This window comes from Protopterus annectens, chromosome 3.part0, assembly GCF_019279795.1.
Source record: "Protopterus annectens isolate FY-2018-M chromosome 3.part0, PAN1.0, whole genome shotgun sequence".
Lineage (NCBI taxonomy): Eukaryota > Metazoa > Chordata > Ceratodontiformes > Protopteridae > Protopterus > Protopterus annectens.
In genome coordinates this window covers 770,256,800-770,279,281 of record NC_056731.1, presented here as the reverse complement: position 1 = coordinate 770,279,281, position 22,482 = coordinate 770,256,800, and the positions used below count along the sequence as shown (strand labels likewise).

General features: G+C 36.6%; 1 protein-coding gene across 4 annotated transcripts in view; it reads left to right on the top strand.

Annotated features, from left to right (window-relative positions):
• The window catches only part of LOC122796547 (collagen alpha-1(XV) chain-like), a 1,635,928-nt gene that overhangs the window by 844,309 nt on the left and 769,137 nt on the right, over window positions 1-22,482 (top strand). For all 4 annotated transcript variants that reach the window (XM_044065114.1, XM_044065113.1, XM_044065111.1 and 1 more), the window contains 2 exons: window positions 5,117-5,296; window positions 10,118-10,144. In XM_044065114.1, the coding sequence (XP_043921049.1) occupies window positions 5,117-5,296; window positions 10,118-10,144 (207 nt within the window). The remainder of the gene's footprint in view (window positions 1-5,116; window positions 5,297-10,117; window positions 10,145-22,482) is intronic.

Genomic DNA, 22,482 nt, shown 5'->3' with positions numbered 1-22,482 from the left:
GTTGTCATTAAAGGGACTGAGCTTGCTCCTTTCCACTGAAATGCTTCCAGCGAAACGGGTATTAGAGCACTTGTATGCTATAAAAACAAAAAATAGTAATAATATCCTTTTTAAGCATTCTTTGACATGTTCTAACTGGAAGAAATTTACTTTTTCTATAGTAGAAGTTGTTAAGCGTGACTTTAGGGGAGAGGACTTTACAAATTATGTTGAACAAAGAGAGGCAGAATGGCAGATAAAACTTGCTTCTTATTTACCCTCTGGTCTGAATGATATGGTGAACATAAACTGTTTCTTAAAAAATAGGAAAATTACTAAAGTGAATATACAGGGGTGAATGCCCTTGTGCTTTAAACTGTGTTAACTGCGTGGACACTATGAGATGCACATTTTTTGTAGTATGTCTTAAAATGTTTTTATGCATTTAATCAATTTATTAATGGGGTGATCTGATTAGTCAAATGTTTTTTGAATGGTTTAAAAGTGATTTGAAGTGTATTTTATCATTTCTGATGAAGTCTTTGGGACGAATAGCGAGCATTAAATTTTAACTACACTAAAAAAGAACTTTATTTTCTTCTCCACTACTTTTCTTGGTGGATTTTGTGGTTCACTGTATTTTATACTGTGTTGTGTACAGAAGCTACAACTAAACAGACAAGTGGAATATAATAATTTTATTACTAGAATGACACCAGAGAGCATCATAACATGTACTTTAAAAGGGATTTGGGCTTAGATTTTGAACAACAGTGCATATGTATGTATATATGTGTGTGTATGTATATATATATATATATATGTGTATGTATATATATATATATATATATATATGTGTGTGTGTGTGTGTGTGTGTGTGTATATGTATATATATATATATATATATATATATATATATATATATATGTATGTATTTATATATATACATATATATATATATATATATATATGTATGTATTTATATATATATACACATATGTGTATATATATATATATATATATATATATATATATGTGTGTGTGTGACATTTCAGAAAAACATCATAATACTGAATCACAGATCATCAAATTCAAAACTTCAGTCTTCAAAAGACCAAAAAGAACAAAAAAAAGAAAATCTTGTTTTGTTTTGTTTTTTGCAGTAGGGGGAAAGCTACCCTGCAGCCCCACATACACCTTCTGCTAAGCTTACATACTATTTCCAAGTTTGCACTACAGTGGGGAAAAGAAATTTCCCACTCCTCGCTGTACCACAATTTCAGTAAGGAAAAGCTGGTAGAGTTCTATCAACTGATCTTTTGTCAACTGTACTGGCATTTTTCCATACTTCAGTGAAACAACTTTTCAATGTAGGATCTGTATCATATATATATATATATATATATATATATATATATATATATATATATATATATATATATATAAAATTATACACAGACTCTCATAGTAACAGAGATTTCATGCAGAAATGTACGAGCTATTTTGTTTAGAGCCCATGCATTTTGATGTAGTTAGTAGACCCCTTCTATAAAACCGAGTCACACACACTAACGCTCAAAGGATTAAACATTTCTACTGGTTTGCAGTATCAAAACCCTAAATATGAGCAGGAGAAAGATGTGATGAGTGACACTATGCATGAACTGTAGACATCTTTCACTGCATTGTACTTGATGCTTTCATATGTATGAAGGACTGGTTTTGGTTTTGTATTGAAGTTCTAGTTACAGAAAGTTAGAGTGTGACAAGAACGCTATGAGTCGTGCTTCTAGTTACAGAAAGTTAGAGTGTGACAAGAATGCTATGAGTCGTACTCAGGATTAGGAATAGAACAAATGCAAATCGATGAAGAAAAACTAAAAAATGGCAAAAGGCCATCATGTGTAAGTATATACTTGTATATTAACTTATGAAGCTGGTTTTATAACATCTGGATTTTTATTACTTCATCAGATAATGTACTTCTGTTTATTTTTATTTACATTAATTTAAATTGGGTAGCTGGACTAGCCAAAATGTTCTTTTCAGTCAGAACTTGTGTTCACTCCAGAGGAGTGAAATGAAAACTCAGAAAGTAAAACATGAATGCAGGATATAATAATAACATTTAATAACATAGCAAGAGAAGGATACAAATTTAACAGCAACAGAGGACGTTATACTAAACAGCAGCATAGAGCAACATGCATATAGTGATTATACCATAATTGCTAATGTTCTCATTTACATACAAAGACACTGTTATTCTTCATTTGTAAGTTATAGCAGACAGCATTGTCTACTAAGGAAGTAAAGGCATAAGCCATATATACAGCAACTTCAAAACAGTTGCATTCTTGCACTTTAAAAATAAAATCCTGAAGTTTTTTTTAAAGGATAGAAAATCTGCTGCTGACGACTTCTGTAGGAAGACTGTTCTAGCAAGCTGTGCCTAATTTGGAGAAAAACTTTTCTCCAATAGCTCTGCTGAAGTGGAGTTCTTAGGTTTATGCATTATCATTGTTTGTACTAAAACTGCCCAAGGTGGGTATTGTGAAAAGCAATGAATATAAAGGAGGATGTAGAGAATTCAACTTGAAATAGAAAGTAGCAAGAGGTTGCTCTTCCTGAAATCGATTGCCAGCCTGTATTGTGAACTAGACTTGGTTCAGCCACAAAATCATATTTTGTTAGTGACTTGGAGGATAGTGTTAGAGTTAATTGACATTTTTGTTCCAGGAAACAGCAAATCAGAAATTATGCATCATATTTACCTAATAAACAATTATTTCAGTGGGTGAAGTAAAAGGCAATGTTTGGCCTGTGAGAATGCTACAGTATTTGTGCTCAAAACTAGATTAGACAGATTTGTTGTGCTGCAAACATCACAACTGCAGTTTTCTTAAAGTTTAATGTAAGTTTATTTGGTGTTAACTATCCCCATAAGGAGTTAAAGTCTAATTGATGATTCATTTGTGAGAGCTGTTAAGAAGTATATCATCTACATATATTGTTACATCTAGTGTTGAAAAATCAAGAGTTGGATTATTAAGGAAGAGAAAAACAGTATAGGCCCAGAACAAACCCCTGAGGAACACAACTGGTAAGTCCTCATGTCGGATACAGTACTACAAGCGATAAACTGATGTGTTCTCCTTCTCCTATTTTAGATAACCGAACACAGGACTCTGCACAAACACCAAAATTCATTGAATTCTAGCTTAGTGAGAAGTAGAGAGTGACTGACAGAATCAAAGGTCTGAGTTATATCTATAAATAACCCACCAGTAATATAAAACATTGTTCATCTTGTTGAATACAGTACTTGTGACTTTGTATATATTAGTTAGAATACTTCAGTCTCAGCATGTGTTCCATATCAATTAGGAGTCCATAGTACCTAATGTATTTTATTTTATGTATAGACTCATTTATTTCAAACATTTTAGCAATGGGGTACATAAATGAAGTTCGTTTAAAGTCCTGAGGAGGTCTTGGGCTGAGACCTTTAGACAGTGCAATTATATAGGCTTCTTTAACCTGAGGTGAGACATGCTTTGCTTTGAGTGAGACTTTGAAATGTAAGCCAGTGGTATGTAAATAAGAGGGGTGGCCAGGTGTAGTTTTGCATATACCAAGCCTACTCTTTTGTCCAACTTTCTGAGGATTTTATTAACTGATTTGGAGTAATTTTCTCTAATCTGAAATGTTGGAGGTAACCCTAGTTAAGAACCAATGTGTGCAAGAGCAATATAAGTAGAAGAAGTCTCTTTAGGTGATGAATTTGTAGGCCTACAGCTGTGATCACTGCCTTAGCAGTTAGGATTTAAATAATACAGATCTTGATAAATCAGAAAGCTTTACAGACTTGTACTTTTTAGTATGTCTTTCACCCCCAATATCTAAAGAAGTGTAATGTAAACTGAACAGTTCTACACACAAAAATCTTGCATGCAGATATAGATATGCTGTGAAAGAAAACATCACTATTATTGTACTGCAGAAGTTATTAGGATACTTAAATTTGGGTCCACTGCCAGGAGTATTGCAGTGTTCTGTCAATACTCTGTCTGGCACATCTAGCCAAAGCTTATAGTTCTCACGCCAGCCACATGTGACCAGCTAATGATATGCATTAATTCAGTGACGCCATCTTGTGATCCTATAAATCAGCATTGGAAGTACCAAGGTAATTCATGAACACATACTCCTTCAAACATGTACTTAGAACCACTGAGTAATAATGTACTGAGAAACTAACCTACTTCTATGCATGCCAAGCAAAAAAGAAAATCCAATAAAATTGCATCCAGTTTCTGAAAGAATAGGTATAAAACATGACTTGCATTTCTAGTAACATATGTTTGGGACAATGGTTAAGGTGTTTACCTCCCAGACACAAGGTGCAGTGTTTGATTCTCACCTTTGAAAGGGAAAAAAATGTATATACATATATATATATATATATATATATATATATATATATATATATATATATATATGTATATTTCATGGGTTTGTCATACTATTCAAACATGTCACAGGTTTTAATAGTCATAGTGTGCTAGAAAACTATACAGTGAGACATTGGTGATTTGCTCTGTAGTCTGGAACAAGATACTGTTATACCACTGCCTCTTGCTTCTATGTATTTTCAGTGTTAGACAAAAGTGACAGTTATTTATCATCACAGTATTTGAAATTGTTGAATCCATTTGTGATACACAAGAACATATACATGATACTTTTATTTTCTTTTTTCATTTATATAAATATTTCATTTTCAGAAGTGGTGAATAACGTAACAAGTTGTGGAGTGAGATACATTACAACAAAACATTTTCAGAAGTGTGGTAAAAGAAAGTGTATAAGATGTAATGAGCCACTGCATTTGTTTCAGGGGGTAACAAGGTCTAAGAGTTAAGAACAAAATATGGTTTAGAAGTTAGGAAGGTCAGTCTTTGAACTCTTTGTGACAGAATAGATACACTCAACAGGTTTGCTGCAGAAACCATTTGAAGGGTATCCCCACTTTCATGTGTAATTTGCAGTGGTCTATACCATCTTCCTTCAGGAATGTTTGCCATTACACCCCAATGGAGAACTAGAAATGCTAGTATATCTTTGTGAATTTCAGGGCTTGGAAGAAATTCGTGTTCCTGGTGTCAAAGGTGAGAAGGGAGAACAGGGAGCAAGAGGGTCACCTGGACCAGAAGGACCAGCTGGTGAAGCAAGCAAATCAGACATTCTGCCAAGTGTGGAAGGACCCATGGGACCTCGGGGACCAGCAGGGCCACATGGAAAAGATGGAAAGCCTGTAAGCACATCTCGCTGTTCATACACATTGCGTTGCATGTTTATTAATGTACTGCCTCTGTTACTTATTTATAATCTGACATAAGTTTATTATGACTATCCATTTTGTTTTTATTGACATAACAGTGACAGAACAAATTATTAAAACTGCAAGCTGTTTCACAACACACATCCCTCACATTTTCTTTTCTTTTGTTAACTAATAAATGGTCTGTGTCTCAAAATGCCTTGTTAGTTTATTAAGATAGTTATTATTTTTTCGGGTTTTTTTCTGTAACCAAACTTTCTTTTTGTTCTTTTTTTTCAGTTTTCATAGTTAAACTATAGTTTTGCATTAGAATATAACAGCAGCCAAAATCATCCACCACAAACAGCAGAGAAAAGCAAAACAGCTTTGAAAACTGTAATAAGCCTCCCTGTCACATAACATAAAGCCAAGTAAAGTGTCTAACAGCTGTAAAACAACATTAATTTAGAGCCACTTCACTTCCGGCCACTGTCTGTGTGGCAGTATTAGGTATTTTACAGCTTTTATACTTGTAAAACATGTGACACTCCTATACTTTTTTACTGTACCTGTAGCATAACAGAGTAGCTGAAGCTCCTTGTAATATCAAGAATTAGGATTGTGTCTCTATGATCATAACTCTCTTAGGACTGTGTCTCTCTGATCATTTTTCATCTTCATGTTACCCTCAAGATGAATTTCTTAACATCCATGTCTCAAACGCATGACTACTTGGTTATGATCAGAGACCTGATCATAATCCTCTATGCCATGCATTTTTCTAATGTCAAAAAGGATTTTTTTGAGGGGGGCAATTTCCATGTGTAATCACCACTCAGCTTGTCTTATAATGATAGCATTTGCAACCAATGTAACAAAACAATAAGCTAGGACAGACCGTAAAGTCTGATGGTTTCCATTCATTGAGTATTTAACAAAGAAGGATTTGCATCTCATGATCAGACCTTAACCAAGCAGGACTAAATCCCCCCATAACCCACACCCTTACAATGAATTATTGCATAAATAACATCCAATCAGATTTAGTCAAACCATGAAGTGAAACCTAGTGTTTTAACCAACAGGAAGTGTGAAGTTTACATAGAAATATGCAAGCAAGCATTACTGCTGTTGTACAGTTGCTTGTTTCAATGATACTGTTATAATACATGTGAGGTTCTTGTTCTAGTACAAAGATAGACAAATTGTTGCCTTGTTATACTACCCAACCTGTGTCAGGCAGCTTCTTAAGGTGCATGACCTGCATAAGCAGGATAAGGTAACAGTACTGTTGTCTCACAGAGCATGTACCAAGGATGCAAACCTGCAAAGGAAAAAGCAGAGTTGAAAAGAGAAATGAAGACTGTTTTAAAAAAGTAAGTACCACTGCTTCAACTTAAAATTAAAAGAATTAGTTCTTCGCAAAGTATACATATAAAGCAAGAATAAGAGAAATGAAATGGGATTAAGTTCTGTAACATGAAAAAAATGCTTCCATTATGACTTACTAACTTACAGCTCAGCTCAGCACAACTGGTTAGGAAATCAATTTGATGAAAAAATAATAAATGTACTTATTTATTTATATATTTATTTTGCAGGGGGGTAATCTTCCCACCCCTAAACTTATACAGTACATGTATATTTACAAACATGAGGAAGTGAGAAATTGTGCAAAAGAAAAGAATCACTGCTAATGGACACAGAAAATGCACTGACAGTGATCACCTATGAAAAACAGTGACTGTGAAACAGTATTGACAGTGAGAGATGTTCTGTGGAAAACAATGACTGTAAAACTGCACTGACAGAGAGAGATGTCCTGTGGAAAATGACTGTGAAACTGTACTGACCGTGCTGTCCTGTGGAAAACAGTGACTGTGAAACTGTACTGACAGTGAGAGATGTCCTGTGGAAAATGACTGTGAAACTGTACTGACAGTGCTGTCCTGTGGAAAACAGTGACTGTGAAACTGCACTGACAGTGAGAGATGTCTTGTGGAAAACAATGACTGTGAAACTGTACTGACAATGATGTCATGTGGAAAACAGTGACAGTGAAGCTGTACTGACAGCAAGCAATGTCCTCTCGAAATCAGTGACTGTGAAACTGTACTGACAGCGAGCAATGTCCTGTGGAAAACAATGACTGTGAAACTGTACTGACAGTGCTGTCCTGTGGAAAACAGTGACTGTGAAACTGTACTAACAGTGAGAGATGTCCGGTGGAAAACAATGACTGTAAAACTGCACTGACAGTGAGAGATGTCCTGTGGAAAACAATGACTGTGAAACTATACTGACCGTGCTGTCCTGTGGAAAACAGTGACTGTGAAACTGTACTGACAGCGAGAGATGTCCTGTGGAAACAATGACTGTGAATCTGTACTGACAGTGCTGTCCTGTGGAAAACAGTGACTGTGAAACTGCACTGACAGTGAGAGATGTCCTGTGGAAAACAATGACTGTGAAACTGTACGGACAATGATGTCTTCTGGAAAACAATGACTGTGAAATTGTTCTGACTGTGATGTCTTGTAGAAAAGATTGACTGTGAAACTGTACTGACAGTGAGAGATGTCCTGTGGAAAACAGTGACTGTGAAACTGCACTGACTGTGCGAGATCTCCTGTGGAAAACAATGACTGAAACTGTACTGACAGTGATGTCCTGCAGGGAAAGTGACTGCGAAACTGTACTGATAGCAATATCCTGTAGGAAACAGTGACTGTGAAACTGTACTGACAGTGATGTCCTGTAGGAAACAGTGACTGTGAAACTCTACTGATAGTGATGTTTTATGGAAAACAGTGACTGTGAAACTGTACTGACAGCAATGTCCTGTGATAAATAGTGACTGTGAAAACTGTACTGGCAGTAATGTTCTGTGGGAAACAGTGATTATCAAAACTGCACTGACAGTGATGTCCTGTGGGAAGCAGTGACTATGAGACTGTACTGACAGCGATGTCCTGTGGGAAACAGTGACTGTGAAACTGTATTGACAATAATGTCCTGTGGGAAACAGTAACTGTGAGACTGTACTGACAGCGATGTCCTGTGGGAAATAGTGACTGTGAAACTGTATTGACAATAATGTCCTGTGGGAAACAGTGACTGTGAGACTGTACTGACAGCGATGTCCTGTGGGAAACAATGACTGTGAGACTGTACTGACAACAATGTCCTGTGGGAAACAGTGACTGTGAGACTGTACTGACAGCGATGTCCTGTGGGAAACAGTGACTGTAAAACTGTATTGACAGCGATGTCATGTGGGAAACAGTATCTGTGAAACTGTATTGACAACAATGTCCTGTGGGAAACAGTGACTGTGAAACTGTATTGACAGCGATGTCCTGTGGGAAACAGTGACTGTGAAACTGTACTGACAGTGATGTCCTGTGGGAAACAGTGACTGTGAAACTGTACTGACAGCGATGTCCTGTGGGAAACAGTGACTGTGAAACTGTACTGACAGTGATGTCCTGTGGGAAACAGTGACTGTGAAACTGTACTGACAGCGATGTCCTGTGGGAAACAGTGACTGTGAGACTGTACTGACAGCGATGTCCTGTGGGAAACAGTGACTGTAAAACTGTATTGACAACGATGTCATGTGGGAAACAGTATCTGTGAAACTGTATTGACAACAATGTCCTGTGGGAAATAGTGACTGTGAAACTGTACTGACAGCGATGTCCTGTGGGAAACAGTGACTGTGAAACTGTACTGACAGCGATGTCCTGTGGGAAACAGTGACTGTGAAACTGTACTGACAGCGATGTCCTGTGGGAAACAGTGACTGTGAAACTGTATTGACAACAATGTCCTGTGGGAAGCAGTGACTGTGAAACTGCATTGACAACAATGTCCTGTGGGAAACAGTGACTGTAAAACTGTACTGACAGCGATGTCCTGTGGGAAACAGTGACTGTGAGACTGTACTGACAGCGATGTCCTGTGGGAAACAGTGACTGTGAAGTTCACCAAGTTTTACTCGATGACTTAGAACATCTTCCACTTTGCACTTGAGCACTAGGAAAGCAAGATAACTCTCCTTTGTTTTATATCATTAATCCTTGTAATCATAATCCATGTGATATAAGACTAGCATTGTTGCAATCTTCTATTGGTTTTGTGAATAATTGCTACCAATCAACTTTGTTCTCAGAGTCATAATTGTTTTTATATACACATTGACATATAATTTATGCATGATTTCCTCATAAATACTGTTAGATATTAGGCCAGATTCATTGATTCCTACACCAATTGTATACTAATTGTACACCAAGTATACACATTCTGTATTCAAGAACATTCCTATCACATTTTTGTGCTTTCTAGTCACTCAGAAAGATTACACTAAGTGTACACATAGTCTACACTTTGAGGTAATTTTTATGAATCCCCATCAATATTTAAGACTGCAAGAAAATCAGTAAGAAAACTAAAATTAGGCTGACAAAGGTGTGAATTATGCTTGTGTAGTCTATTTACTCAAAATTATGTATATTTAGTGTAGGTGTAAATTAATTTGGCCTATTATTGTATACATCTTGCCCCCCAACTTGTGGCAAAACCAAAATGTGATATTGTGTTGTATTTTTAATGTGTCAGTGGTCCATAACCAATAATCAGCTCTCCAAAATTCACAAAGCCATTGTATGACCAAGTGATATGGCACTCAAGTACATTATATAATTTCACTGGCTGAAGTAACATTCTTGTACTTTACTTTGCATGTGGTATTTACTGGTGATTAGTTGCAAATGCTAAAAGCTTCTTATACATTTTAATTGTTTTTTATAGGGCATTCCTGGAAAAGATGGATTACCCGTGAGTAACTGTTTTTTAATTATTATTGTATGTTTGGCCACACATTTGACATTTTATAAACAAGGCAAGTATTAAGACATAACGATTTCTCATTTTATAACTGTCCATGAAATGAGCTATGGTATGCTTGATAAGTGCAAAGCCATTTGCTTGTCAGACATATACTACATAAATGGGCAGACACATAGTTACTTCTGTCTGCAGTTTGAAGATGTTCTCATTTAGAGAACAGTTCCTTATTATTAATATCACTTAAATTATTTAAAAACAAACTAGAAGAGCAACTATTTAAGGACACCAAATGCTCTTGTTTCTGTGACATTGGCTAGTCCTTCATTGCAGTTTGCGTTGTAGTCACATCTTTCTTACAAAGACATGCTTTTTACAAATGACTAATGGTTGAATGTCTACCTTAATTGTACATGCTGTAAACATTACAATTAGTTTTATTTATAATTGTCAATAGCATACATATGTTTTGTCTCTGCTCTGTTACCATACTGTGGGGAACTCTAAGTATTCTTTAGTCTGTGTATAATTTTCTGTTTCATCACGGTGTCCATGTCACGGATGAAAACAGTCCATCTGTCTAGTTATCAAACTGAAATAAAAAGGTAAATAAAAACATTTATTTGAGCCTTTTTTAACAAAAAGCTTTGTACACTTTTTGTTAAACCATGAGCCATATAAGCTTAGTGTATCCCTTACAGATAGCTTAAGGTGTGACTGTAGACTCTAATGGATACCTTAGGGATAGTGTACTGTGTGTCCCTAGAATCTAATGGATACACCTGTGTGTATGCATAGTGATGCATCCATTAAAGTCTATGAATGTCCATCACACTTTTCCTCTGCTAATATCACTGAGCTTAAAGTTTATTGGCTACCTTCAGTGTATATGGAAAATATAAGTTTTACAAGTATTTTTTTTTATCTAAAAGGCAGAGGTAAAAGTATTTGCCAGTGGAGCAAATATGCTGTTTGGCACTTTGAAGTTGTGGTGCAAATGTAAGCAATTAAATAGCAGCAGGAAACTTCAGTCATGTTCCACATACTTCACAATACTGTTTCACAAGGGCAGTTTACAGCTGCAGGAATGTGTGAGTGTCCAGATGGAATACTAGCTAATAGATTCATAGATTCATAGGTAGGTAGTAGGCTATCAGCCCAAGGGCCTAAAAAAGCCTAGCCAACAAAGTTCACTGACTTACGCCACCCAAGAAAGTTAATTTTCTGTGCCCCTGTTGAGCAGAGCTACAGAACTGATCCCCGGGGTGTATTTTCATATTTCCCATTTACTCATCAAGATTTTTTGGATGACTGCTAATGAGGAACTTTGCTTGACATAGATGGGTAGCTTGTTCCAGAGTATAGGAAGTCTCTGGGACATGAATCTATGCCTCCAGCATGTCCTGTTTATTGTGGTGACAAGGTTTAGGTCCCTAGAGTGTGTAACTCGGAGGGATTGGGATTTCTTTAGGTGTAGCATGTCCAATAGCTCTGGGTTTAACATAGCTTTATATGTTAGGCAGAGATCTCCTCAGAGTAGGCATTATGCTACAGAGTAAAGCTGGAGTTTTTTGAGACGGTCAGTAAAGGGCATCTGTTTGAGGCCAGTAATCCTCTTTGTGAGATACTTCTGTGGCCTTTCCAGCTGCTGCAGATGTCTTGTGAGGTACATTCCAAAAGGGACATTGTACTCTATAATGGGTCTAATGACTGCCAAGTAGAGGGGAACAATGACCTCTTTTTTCCTGGATGAGAACCCTTTGGTGATGAGGTGTGCCACATAGAAGGATTTCCTGACTACTAAAGTGTGGTATGAGTTATAGCCTGGTAATGCAGGAGTGCTCTCTAGAGCCTTGAACCAGGTCTCAGTCACTGCACAGATACCAATGTTCTCAATTTTAAGGAGTGCCTCGAGTGAGTACATTTTGAGATTTAGACTTCTAGCATTGAATAGCATTACCCTCAGTTTTTGCTTGCTTGTTCCTGTTACGGTGGTAAATTTGTCATTTGAACCTTGCCTAAAAAAGGCACTATAGGGGCAGCAAGAGCCTTAACCAGTGTCCGGAATCCCAGGGGCGACAGGTGCAGGCCATCTCTGGCAAAGCATCATGGTCTGTCGACCATGTCGTCCCAGGCAGACAGATACTGGATCCCCTTAGAATGACACCAGAAGCTTAGCCAATTGTTGGAGTCAATAATTTCCTTGTATTCCGGTATCATTCTGGGTGATGGCAGAATGCTACTCAGGGCTAGGGTCATACTTGCCTGGGCTACAAGATCGGAGAGCTCTTCCATGTCTCTTTTCATGTAGTCCAGGGAGGTACATCTCAGGTCATTCACACCAACATGGACAATGACAGAGTCATATTTGTACTTGTTGTGGAGTGACCTGAGTGCGTGGGTTCTGTAGCAGATCCTGGTACCCGACAGGCAACTGACAGTAACCTTCTCCTTGTTTAGCCTGGTGAGTGGGACATCAGTGTGCCTGACTATACAGTCACCTATGACTAGTGTGTTGGGTACGTTGGTTTGCCTTATGGGCTGTGGTTTATTGGCACACTGAGTATGTGGGCTATATGTCATTTGGGTTGTGTTGGGGGGTGGAGGTTGCTTGCGTTTCTGCTTTGGGAGACTCTGTTGCTTGAGCAGATTATTAGTGAGAGCCTCTGTGAATGTTCAACCATGTTCTCATTCAAACTCTGGACTTTTATGGGTCTGCAAGCACTGCCATTTATCACAGGAGGAGAACAAAGTCTGTTTGTTTTTGGGTGTGTTTGTTTTTCAAAACCCTCTGCTGTCTGGATATCCAGTTAGCTCATTTGTTCCAACCTGGCCAACAGGAATGAGTGTTAGGGTAATAAGAGAGTGCAGGTCATATTGTAAATTGAGCAGGATAATTCCTACATCCCCATACCTGTTCCAGGCTCACTTTTGGACAATGGACCTGAGAGGTGAATGTTCTTACCTATCAGGGGCCCCTCCCCAAAGAAGCATGTAGTAGTGAGCTGTAAGGCCACATTCTGTCTCCACAATAGCACATTTCCTCCACTGTGGTCCCATCCCCTTCCTGACTTGGCCTGCAATCTGCAGCAATCTTCTGTATATACCTGGAAAACAGCAGTGGCCTCATCCCCTTCCTGATGTGGTCTGCACTCTGCAGCATTCTCCTGTATATACCAGAAACACAGCACCTACACTCCTCCCTGACATGTCATGCCTATTCCTCCCATCAAAGAAGGTCAAGGAGGCACAACCATTCCACTCCTTCATCTCTCCTTCTGGGCCAGAACTGCTAACTAAATCCCGGTATCATTGGTCATAGGTAGTGTTCCATGCATTTATGCCATGCAGCTGACTTCAAACATAAGAGTATTTTAGGCTAACTACCCATGGTGTGTCCTTAAAATGCTACTGTGTGTTATACAGTAAACTCTCACTTAACCAGCACCTATGGGGATTGGTAGATGCCAGATAACTGTAGTTTCTGGTTGCTTGAGAGTTACTATTAAAAATAGGTCTGACTAATACTGTACCCTGTGCTATTTGTTTGGTTTGACCTGTTCTCAGGTTGGGGAGAGAGGGAATGTATTCCTATCTTGCTTTTTAAAACTCTAAAACTCTAAAAACCGAAGGCATGTTTTTGCGGGGAGGGGGGGGGACAGAAAGTGCAACACATGCAAATTGTAGTGTAGTTCTTCAATTTTTATTTGCCGTTTGCTTGAGTTCCAGTTAACTGAGAGTTTACTGTAATACATAACTTAAAATTAGTGGACTTTTATCATTCATATGTGAGTGTAGATATGCGTGTGTGTGCATGCTTATGTGTGAGAGTGTGTGCATGTGTGTATATGAGAGTGTGTGCTTATGTGCGTGTATGCAGGAGAGCACTAGTGTGTGTGTGTGTGTGTGTGTGTGTGTGTGTGTGTGTGTGTGTGTGTGTGTGTGTGTGTGTGTGTGTGTGTGTGTGTGTGTGTGTGTGTGTATTTGCACATATGTTATATGGTTATTTTATTTGCTTGACTTTTTTGTTATTACTTTAGACAGCACAACAGTTATCTAGGATAAATATTTCAGCCACATTTCATTGACTTCTGCTTCCTACACATTTCCTGTCTGTGATATTGGTTGCATTATGGCATGAGTAAAAAAAAACTTGCATTATTTCCTTTTGAATTATTTTAGCTGAAGTTGAGCTGCAAAAACACAGTTTGCACCTTAGGAAGACATACCATGCACCAGTAAAAAATAATTCTAACTAGACGTAAAACATATTTTTATGACAATGGACAATGAAGTCTAAACTTGCTTTCTAAGGCAGACACAATGATAATTTAAGTATTCACTCCATATTTACTTTTTAAAGAACACAATTTATCACCACATGATATTTATGTACTACAGACTGTCTATTTTTTTATGTCAGAGTTGAAGGTACATGCTTATTTTTATGTACCAAAAAAGTCTTCCTGCAGTGTTATCCTTGCAATCTGCATGGTGTCAGCATATTAAAACAATTTGCTCTAAAGCTTGAAAAAGTATATACTCCATATAAAGTATCTGTTACTGTTTTATATTCCTCATACATTCTCTCCTCCACAAGGTTCTCAGTGCACAGTTCTACAAAAATCATCCAGTTTATTTCATTGCAATAAATGTCATCTTCCGTGTTAAATCTCTGTGTGGTCTCATTCTCATACCAGCAGCTGTTGTTACATTGTTACATTGTAAGCTATTAGAATTCGCTGCTCCTGCTAGAGAGTTATCCTATGAATTCTTGTGGCTCAGAAATGCTCCATGGCTACCCAATGAATACAGAGTCAGTGAGGAAGACCCCTCCATTGTCGTTGGGGAGCCGTAGCTGTGCAAAACAAAGATTCAGCTGCCTTTGGCAGCCTGTATCTCTTTCCCCTTCAAGACAGGCATACACAGGCTGCAGCTTCCATATGACCCCATCAAAAAATTGATAGTGTATGGCTATGATGATGCAAGCATTCTTGCACAGGTGCACAATCCAAAAGAAACATCACAGTACTGATGGACAGAAATCTTCTAAGCAGTTCTGCAAATCTCTTTTCTTATCCATAGAACAATGCCTTCCTTAGCAAGGCAAGTGGACTTGAAATTCCCACTCGAAAATTATTTTCTTATTTGCAAATGTCATGCATTTTCTATTCTGCAACCCTTTGAAGTATTTTTAGCTCTCTCATTGTCTGTGTGTTGCTTACTGCCAGGATGATTTTCTTTGTCACCTTTTTCTCTCATACTCCTCTTGACCAACAACCCTCACTCCTGATGCACAGTTGACCCATTATCCCAGGACCAAAGCTCTTGCATCTCTATTTGGTTTTCATTCATTCTGTGCAGATGAGAGTTGACATCCCAGGAGTAATGCCATCATTCTTACAAGATACTGGGGATTTTCTTTCTAAGTTCTATCTCCCACTAGGTTGCAGGGCTGATGTCATCAGATGGTCAAGAAGTGGCAGTATGAGGTCAACACCTCTGCCTATGTGATACCTTTGTCCACCCACCTGTAGCAGTAATGGCAATCATATCAGCCCTGGTACCAGCACCCTAATTCAAAAAAATCCCCTGCATACCCCATTGCCCTCCTTTTGGAAGAGGCAAGCAGGTTAATGCCTTGACATTCTTTTTCCAACAGGTGCCCGAGCTATTGATCAAACTCAGGTCACCTGCACTATTCTCAGGCCTTTATCACACTATGCCATGCAGTGGTTATTGTCAGCATGATGACAGTGTGTGCACTCTAAACATGCATGCTTGAGGTCTGAATTCATGTAAACAATATTTTTGATTTCAATGGCACACTGTGTGATTTTTTTTTATTGTGTGTATAAAAATATGTTGCAGCACTTGTGGACAATAACCACTTTTAGAATACCACTGAATATTAAAAAATGGTTTTACCAAGATCACCACTGTCTATAGCATTCATAATTCTGTGCAAATGATGAATGGTCCCTTGTATGGCTATTGCATACTATATATACATTTTGCAATACTGACGTATTACTTCTAAGAGTAAAGGGTGCCAGAGCAACTTACTTAATTCTCTTCATGTACAAACTATCAAAGAATACAAAGTTAAACAATATGTTTTCAAACACTATAACTAGCTAACTAATACACACATGCATATGTAAAATCCAGTATTTTCATTTCATGAATATAAGAAACAAAACATAAACAAAAAATAAACTATTGTTAATAAACTCTGATTACAAAGAATTAACATTGATTCTGTCATGTTTTCCTTTATTCTGATTACTGATGTAGTGTACCCAAAAAGAAAAGTATGCCAAAATGCAAATTGTGATTGCTAAAATAGTGTTCCCTAACAGTATGCCAAAAAACACATTCAAAGATGTGGAGCATTAGATCTGCATTTTTTTGTTATTATTAGTATTCCATTTTTTACTTATTTGTAAACAGTATTCCATTTTTACTTATTTGCAAACAGTATTCCATTTTTTGATAGTTTGGCGAGTCCTCTTCTAACTTCTAAGAAACAGTAAATTCACAGTATGTGCCTTGTTTATTACCTTAGAGTTACTGGTAGTTTCTCAAAATCCCACTGGGATTTGTGCCAACTATTTTGTCTTGAGAATATCCTTAATTAACTAAAAGCATATTAAGCAAACTCAAAACAATGTGTGTGTTTGCTTGTTTTTGCAAAGAAGGACCTCCCAAAACGATGACAGCTTTTTTTCTGTTTATGGAACATGCTGATGTTTTCAGACAAAACATCCTGATGGAATATTTTAACCTCCATTTTTTGATGACACACATCTCTTTGTTTGCACTTGTTTATTAAATAAGAATGAAGAATGAAAATTGAATGATCAAATACTGATATAATGAAGGGATTAGTATTTTCCTTGCACATTTAGAAAATTAGACCGATGAAATCAAGTGTAAAAAATCAGAAAGCGGACAACTCATAGTCTCTACCATGTGGTGTCAAAGGATTTGAACCTTGCATAATAGGCCTTACAGGGTTTCAGTGCCCTAGAGTTCCACATTCAACATTTGTCGTCATCTTCAAGAAAACTGTTATAGGACAATTCTACAAAAAGATGCATTTTAACAATTTGTCATTCATTTAATTTCATTTTGTTACATGTTACTGAATGAAAACTGGATAAAAATATCAGGTTTCTGACAAAACATGTTTTCATTGAATTTTTCCTGTTCCCAGGGAGACAGAGTATGTGCTGTATAAAAAACACTCAGTGTTTAGATTCAGTACTTCAACAACTTCAGGGAGTCTCATGAAGGATTTTAAGTACCTTTTTTATAGAAAGATAGCCTGAGCACAGAACCAGCATTCCAAACGGAGTGGCAGTAGAACATGCGGTGAGAAAATCCTGACAGGGCTGCTGCATAAGGAAAAGAACACTGCTCACCTGCAATGACACATATAAGGGGGGACTTCAGGCTGGGATAATGTCTTGGATGAACTCACACCAATTACTATAACAATCTCAAGCAGACGTGATGGAGGTGCTTGGCTTTTTCTGTGTTTGTGGTTTACAATTGAGCATTTTTAGTATTGCACAATAAACACAGGTACTCTTCATTTCTGAAGGATACAGGGGCTTAGTCTGTTTATGTTCAGTCAGTTGAAATCAGAAGTGGAACATCTGTCCTGAGCTGATAGCCTAAATATAATCTGCAACTCATGCTAAGTCCCAGCTCAACTCCATACTCCTTTATGGCTACCCTAGCATATTGTACATCAGTCTTTCTTTAATTTAGTGTATCTTAAACATTCAGGTCCATGGAAACTCATAAGGTTATGACCCCTAACATATCTGAAGAAAATACACTTTAAGTGCACATAATGGCTTATTTAGCTGTATTAGCTTTACTTTCACAGGTGGGTAGCTTCTTTGCAGATATTACAGGTTGTCTATTTTAGTAGTGTAAAATGCAATGCAGTTTGTCTGTTAGTACCTAAGTGGTCTGTAGAGTTCTTGGGCAAGATTTTTTCACACAGTCATGCTTAAAAAGCTCATCCATTCAGTTCAGTGGTAAGCTGGTTATCATAAGAAAACAATCACCATTTGATGCATCTTTCTGTCCATCTTGTGAAATAGATTATTTATTATCAGCTCAGTGTCGGACTAGCCGATCCATTTCATTATGCATTAACTAAGTCTAAATTCCAGAATCTTCCATGCTTCTGATCTCAGGTGTTGCACTGCCTAACAAACAACACTGATTCATTTTAACCATATAACATAAGGCAGTGCTCTCTGCTTTTTGTTTAACTAATTCCATTGGAGCCCTAACAACATGTACACATTTGTCCCTGAAACAGTAAGAATAACAGATGGTATGCTGCTAGTTTTCTAATGACAGTGTTCATAGAGTCTAATACATGTGCACTTTGGTGGTTTAACATTGCTTACCTTTGGATGTAGTAATATTGTATTTTTTATTTCAGAAAACTATTGTTTTCACTGTCTGTGAGAAGCATGCAGATATGTATGGATGTAAAAAAGTAGTCTGGGGTTTTTCCACTGTTTCTTCATACAAAACACGGGTTAAAAACATAGTAACGAAGTACAAGCACCAGTCTGTGAGACACCTAAAACAGGACAAAGGTGCTCAGGTCTCCTTAGTAAGTAACAGTAAGTCAGCATGTAATGCCGGTAACAAGATCATGGGTAAGGGTCAAGTCCAACAAATAACAGCAGGTCAACACGTGAACATGTGCACATACAGAACTTTTTGGAATTGTATGCCAACTTCCAGAACTGAACCCCATCCCACACCCTTAAGTTAGACCCCACTTTCATCAGTCAGTGTAAGTTTTAAACAGTATATTTCCACAAAAGTAGTATAGTTCGGTACCAATAAAGGCTGTCTTCCAAAAACACACATTCAAAGCCTCATTCCACAAGCTCCACTCGCTTTTTCACAGGTAAAACAAAATTTATTAAACAAATAGAACTCTGCAAGATGGAACTAAAAAGAATTAGGATTTAGCGCTTTCGTCTCCAACACTGGAGACCTCTTCAGAATCAATTAAATGCACCTCTCCCATTCCTTTTGTACATCCATTAGGGAGTAATGATTAGACAATTAAACAATTACATAATAATTCCATGATTAGTGGAATGCAGTTGCAGTCAGAGAATGTCAATACACCATGTATATATATATAAATATACTTAATTTCTCTATAAAAATATATATATATATATAAAGAAATAAATAAATATAAATATATAACTTTTCTATAAAATTGTCTATGAATTTATGAATTTAATGAAATAAATATATTATATTACACGTGATGCACCAACCCTTTCTAATAAAAAATAATAAATGTAATAAAATGTTGGGTTGAATATAAATACAAATACTATACAAAATACAAGAAATGCAAAAATACAGACATTAAACGTTCAACATATAAAATATATAAAATATAAAATATATAAAAAATTTTTGTATAAAATTATATAATTTATAATTTGTGCTCTATATTTTGTACTAAAAATTCAAATCCCTAGAGTACATAAATATCAATGTTTAATATTAGATATTGGTTTTCTACATTCTATGAAATATTGTTTTATTTTTTGTGTGTTTTAAGATCCTAAGCGAGTGGATCTTGTGGAATGAGGCTTTGAATTTGTGTTTTTGGAAGACAGCCTTTATTGGTACCGAACTATACTACTTTTGTGGAAGTTGACTTTTTTGTTTTTTAAACAGTATATTCTTTCACTACTGAAATACAAATCCTAAAATAACAGGTTTCAGTAAAGATAAAAAAGCATTTAGTCAGTCAGGCATTCTGATAAAAAAACATGTATTACTTAATAAAATAAAACTATTTAAACATATACATGTCTATACAATTTAAATTCTAGCAAATTTTGCTGCACAAAATAAATAAATTACTTTTAAGAAAGTTATGTGAATGTGTAGAGGGTGTATGCTTAATTACACTATTATATCTGAGATAAATTAAGAACTGCATAGAATGTTTCCTAATTTTAATAATAGTATTTAAGCATTGTTAACAGACCTAAATTTAGATGTAGCAAAGTGAGGCCTTTGCGTAGCTGAGATTGTATAAGCAATCAGAACTATAAAGATGTGATATGCTTGACGATCAATGTTTCTAAGCTTGCTGTCTGAAATACTCCAAAGCTGCCAAACCTCAGAGAAAGAGCAACCTCAGTTTTGTTAAAGCTCGATTTTGTAAACTGCTTTCAAATGGATGGGTTTCACAGTATCAATCACTTACTATGTAAAAGATTCCCAAAATATACAACTAAAGGGAAGTTCATTGGCAAGTTTAAAACTACTTTATAAAGATTTTATGTCTTTGAACAAAAACATAACAGGCAAAAGTTATGTTCTGCTATATAGTTTCTCAAATGGTGAGGTCAGCCCCTATGTATGCTTGGGCCTGTCTTAGGAAAAGCTTGAGTAAGTCTGGTATTGTTTTTATGTGGGATCAATGCAGATGAGTAATAGTCAATAAATGTTTGTATCAGGTGGCAAATAGAGAATAAAAGAATAATGTGTTAAGCTGCATGTTGATTATTTCAAATATGTGTATGTGAGTTTGTTTCAGTGTAGTATATACTTTTATATGTAGCTTTTCACCTGAATTGAGGTGCTGTGCATTGATGCAGTTCCACTAATAGGGGAAGAAGTTGCTGCTACTGTGGTGATGTGTTGATGCACTTCCTGTGTGGAGGCAGGGAGGTTTCCTGTACCCGGACTGAGGTGGTATGTACTAATGTACATCCCTGTTCTCAGTGCTCTGTCTGTCTGCATAATGTTTTATGTTGGCTTAATTTCTTCAAGTGTTTTGGGTTTCTAATACCATGTCAGGAATGGACCCCATTACTTACTCGAGTACAGTAAGAGTTCATGAAGTTAGTATTGTTTCAGTCTTTCACATTAGCCAATAGTGCTCTTCTTACCACCCATGATGTACCCAAAATTGTCTCCTTTTGTAATTTATACAATATTACATCTGGTGGCATCATATCTAAGTATGACTGTACATTCTTTTTTATTAGACCTGTTGTTCCTACTGCTATTGGAATTGTCTGGACATCTTTTTTTCCACATTTCTTCACCTCATTTCTGCTTGCAAATCCTGATATTTTATGACTTTGTGTCTTTCTGCATGTGATACACTACAATTGCTAGGTGTAGCAATTTCAATGATCAATGCTACTTTTGTCTTTTTTTCATGGAATACTGTATCTGGTTTTCTTGCATCGATTTTTTGAATTGCTGATAATGGGTGATCTGATGTGATATAAACTTCATAATTCTCTATAACACTTTGCAGTTCACATTTCTAATGCTTCTATATTTGTAGGGTTTGCATGATCCCCTTTCAAACCATCTTGCCCCATTCTTCTGCCTTTCAATATAAAGGCCAGTCCTCTCAACTGTCCCTCTTTTGGAGGAACATTCATATTTTCAAGTCTGATTTACCTCTGCACATGATGTTCCTATTTTTGACGATATGTTCCTGTTTTTAGGCTTGTTTGCCCCTTCACATCATTTTCTCAATCTCCCTCATCACACATGATTTTTGAAGTTGTCATGACTGACATACTAATGACACCAATAATTTAAGGAAACTGGACACAAATATTACATTTCCCCTTTTTCAGAAGCAAAAATAAGTGATCTTGTGTGGGAGAATTTTGTAATACAATTCATTAAGTTTACAAATTTTTGTCTCTTTCATATGTCTTGCTTATATTTTTATGTCATTTTTGTCATTCTCTGCTTTTTAAATAGTGTTTCCAATTAGCATTCAACATTTCTAATAGAAATGGGAAAGAGTTATATGCTGTTTGGTTTTCAAATTTGATGCTAATTAGATGTCCAGATTTTGGCTGGATGCACCTTTGCTCCTATTTTTAATGTCTGCAGATTGAGAGGTATGATGCAGGCCCTCTACCATGAGTGTATCACACCCAGCAACAAGATATGCAACAGTTTTCATTTCTGTTTCATGGAACCTACTTTTGTGTGTTTCTCTCACTTTTTCAATGGACTTTGTAAACCATTGTGTATGCAATGAGCTGTCTTGGACCACCATTATTAGCTTTTCATCTTTTGGTATCAGTTCACCTTTCCTTAACTATTCCTGCAACAAATCTTGATCAACATGAGGTTGTCCCATACTTGTCACTATCTCTGTGGATTTTCCAAAATTCTTTCCATCTCATCTGATACTTTTCTTTATATACTCTCTTTTTGGCACATTCATTTACTTCTGATTTTTATCTACTTCTGGTTTGATTTCCATTCCT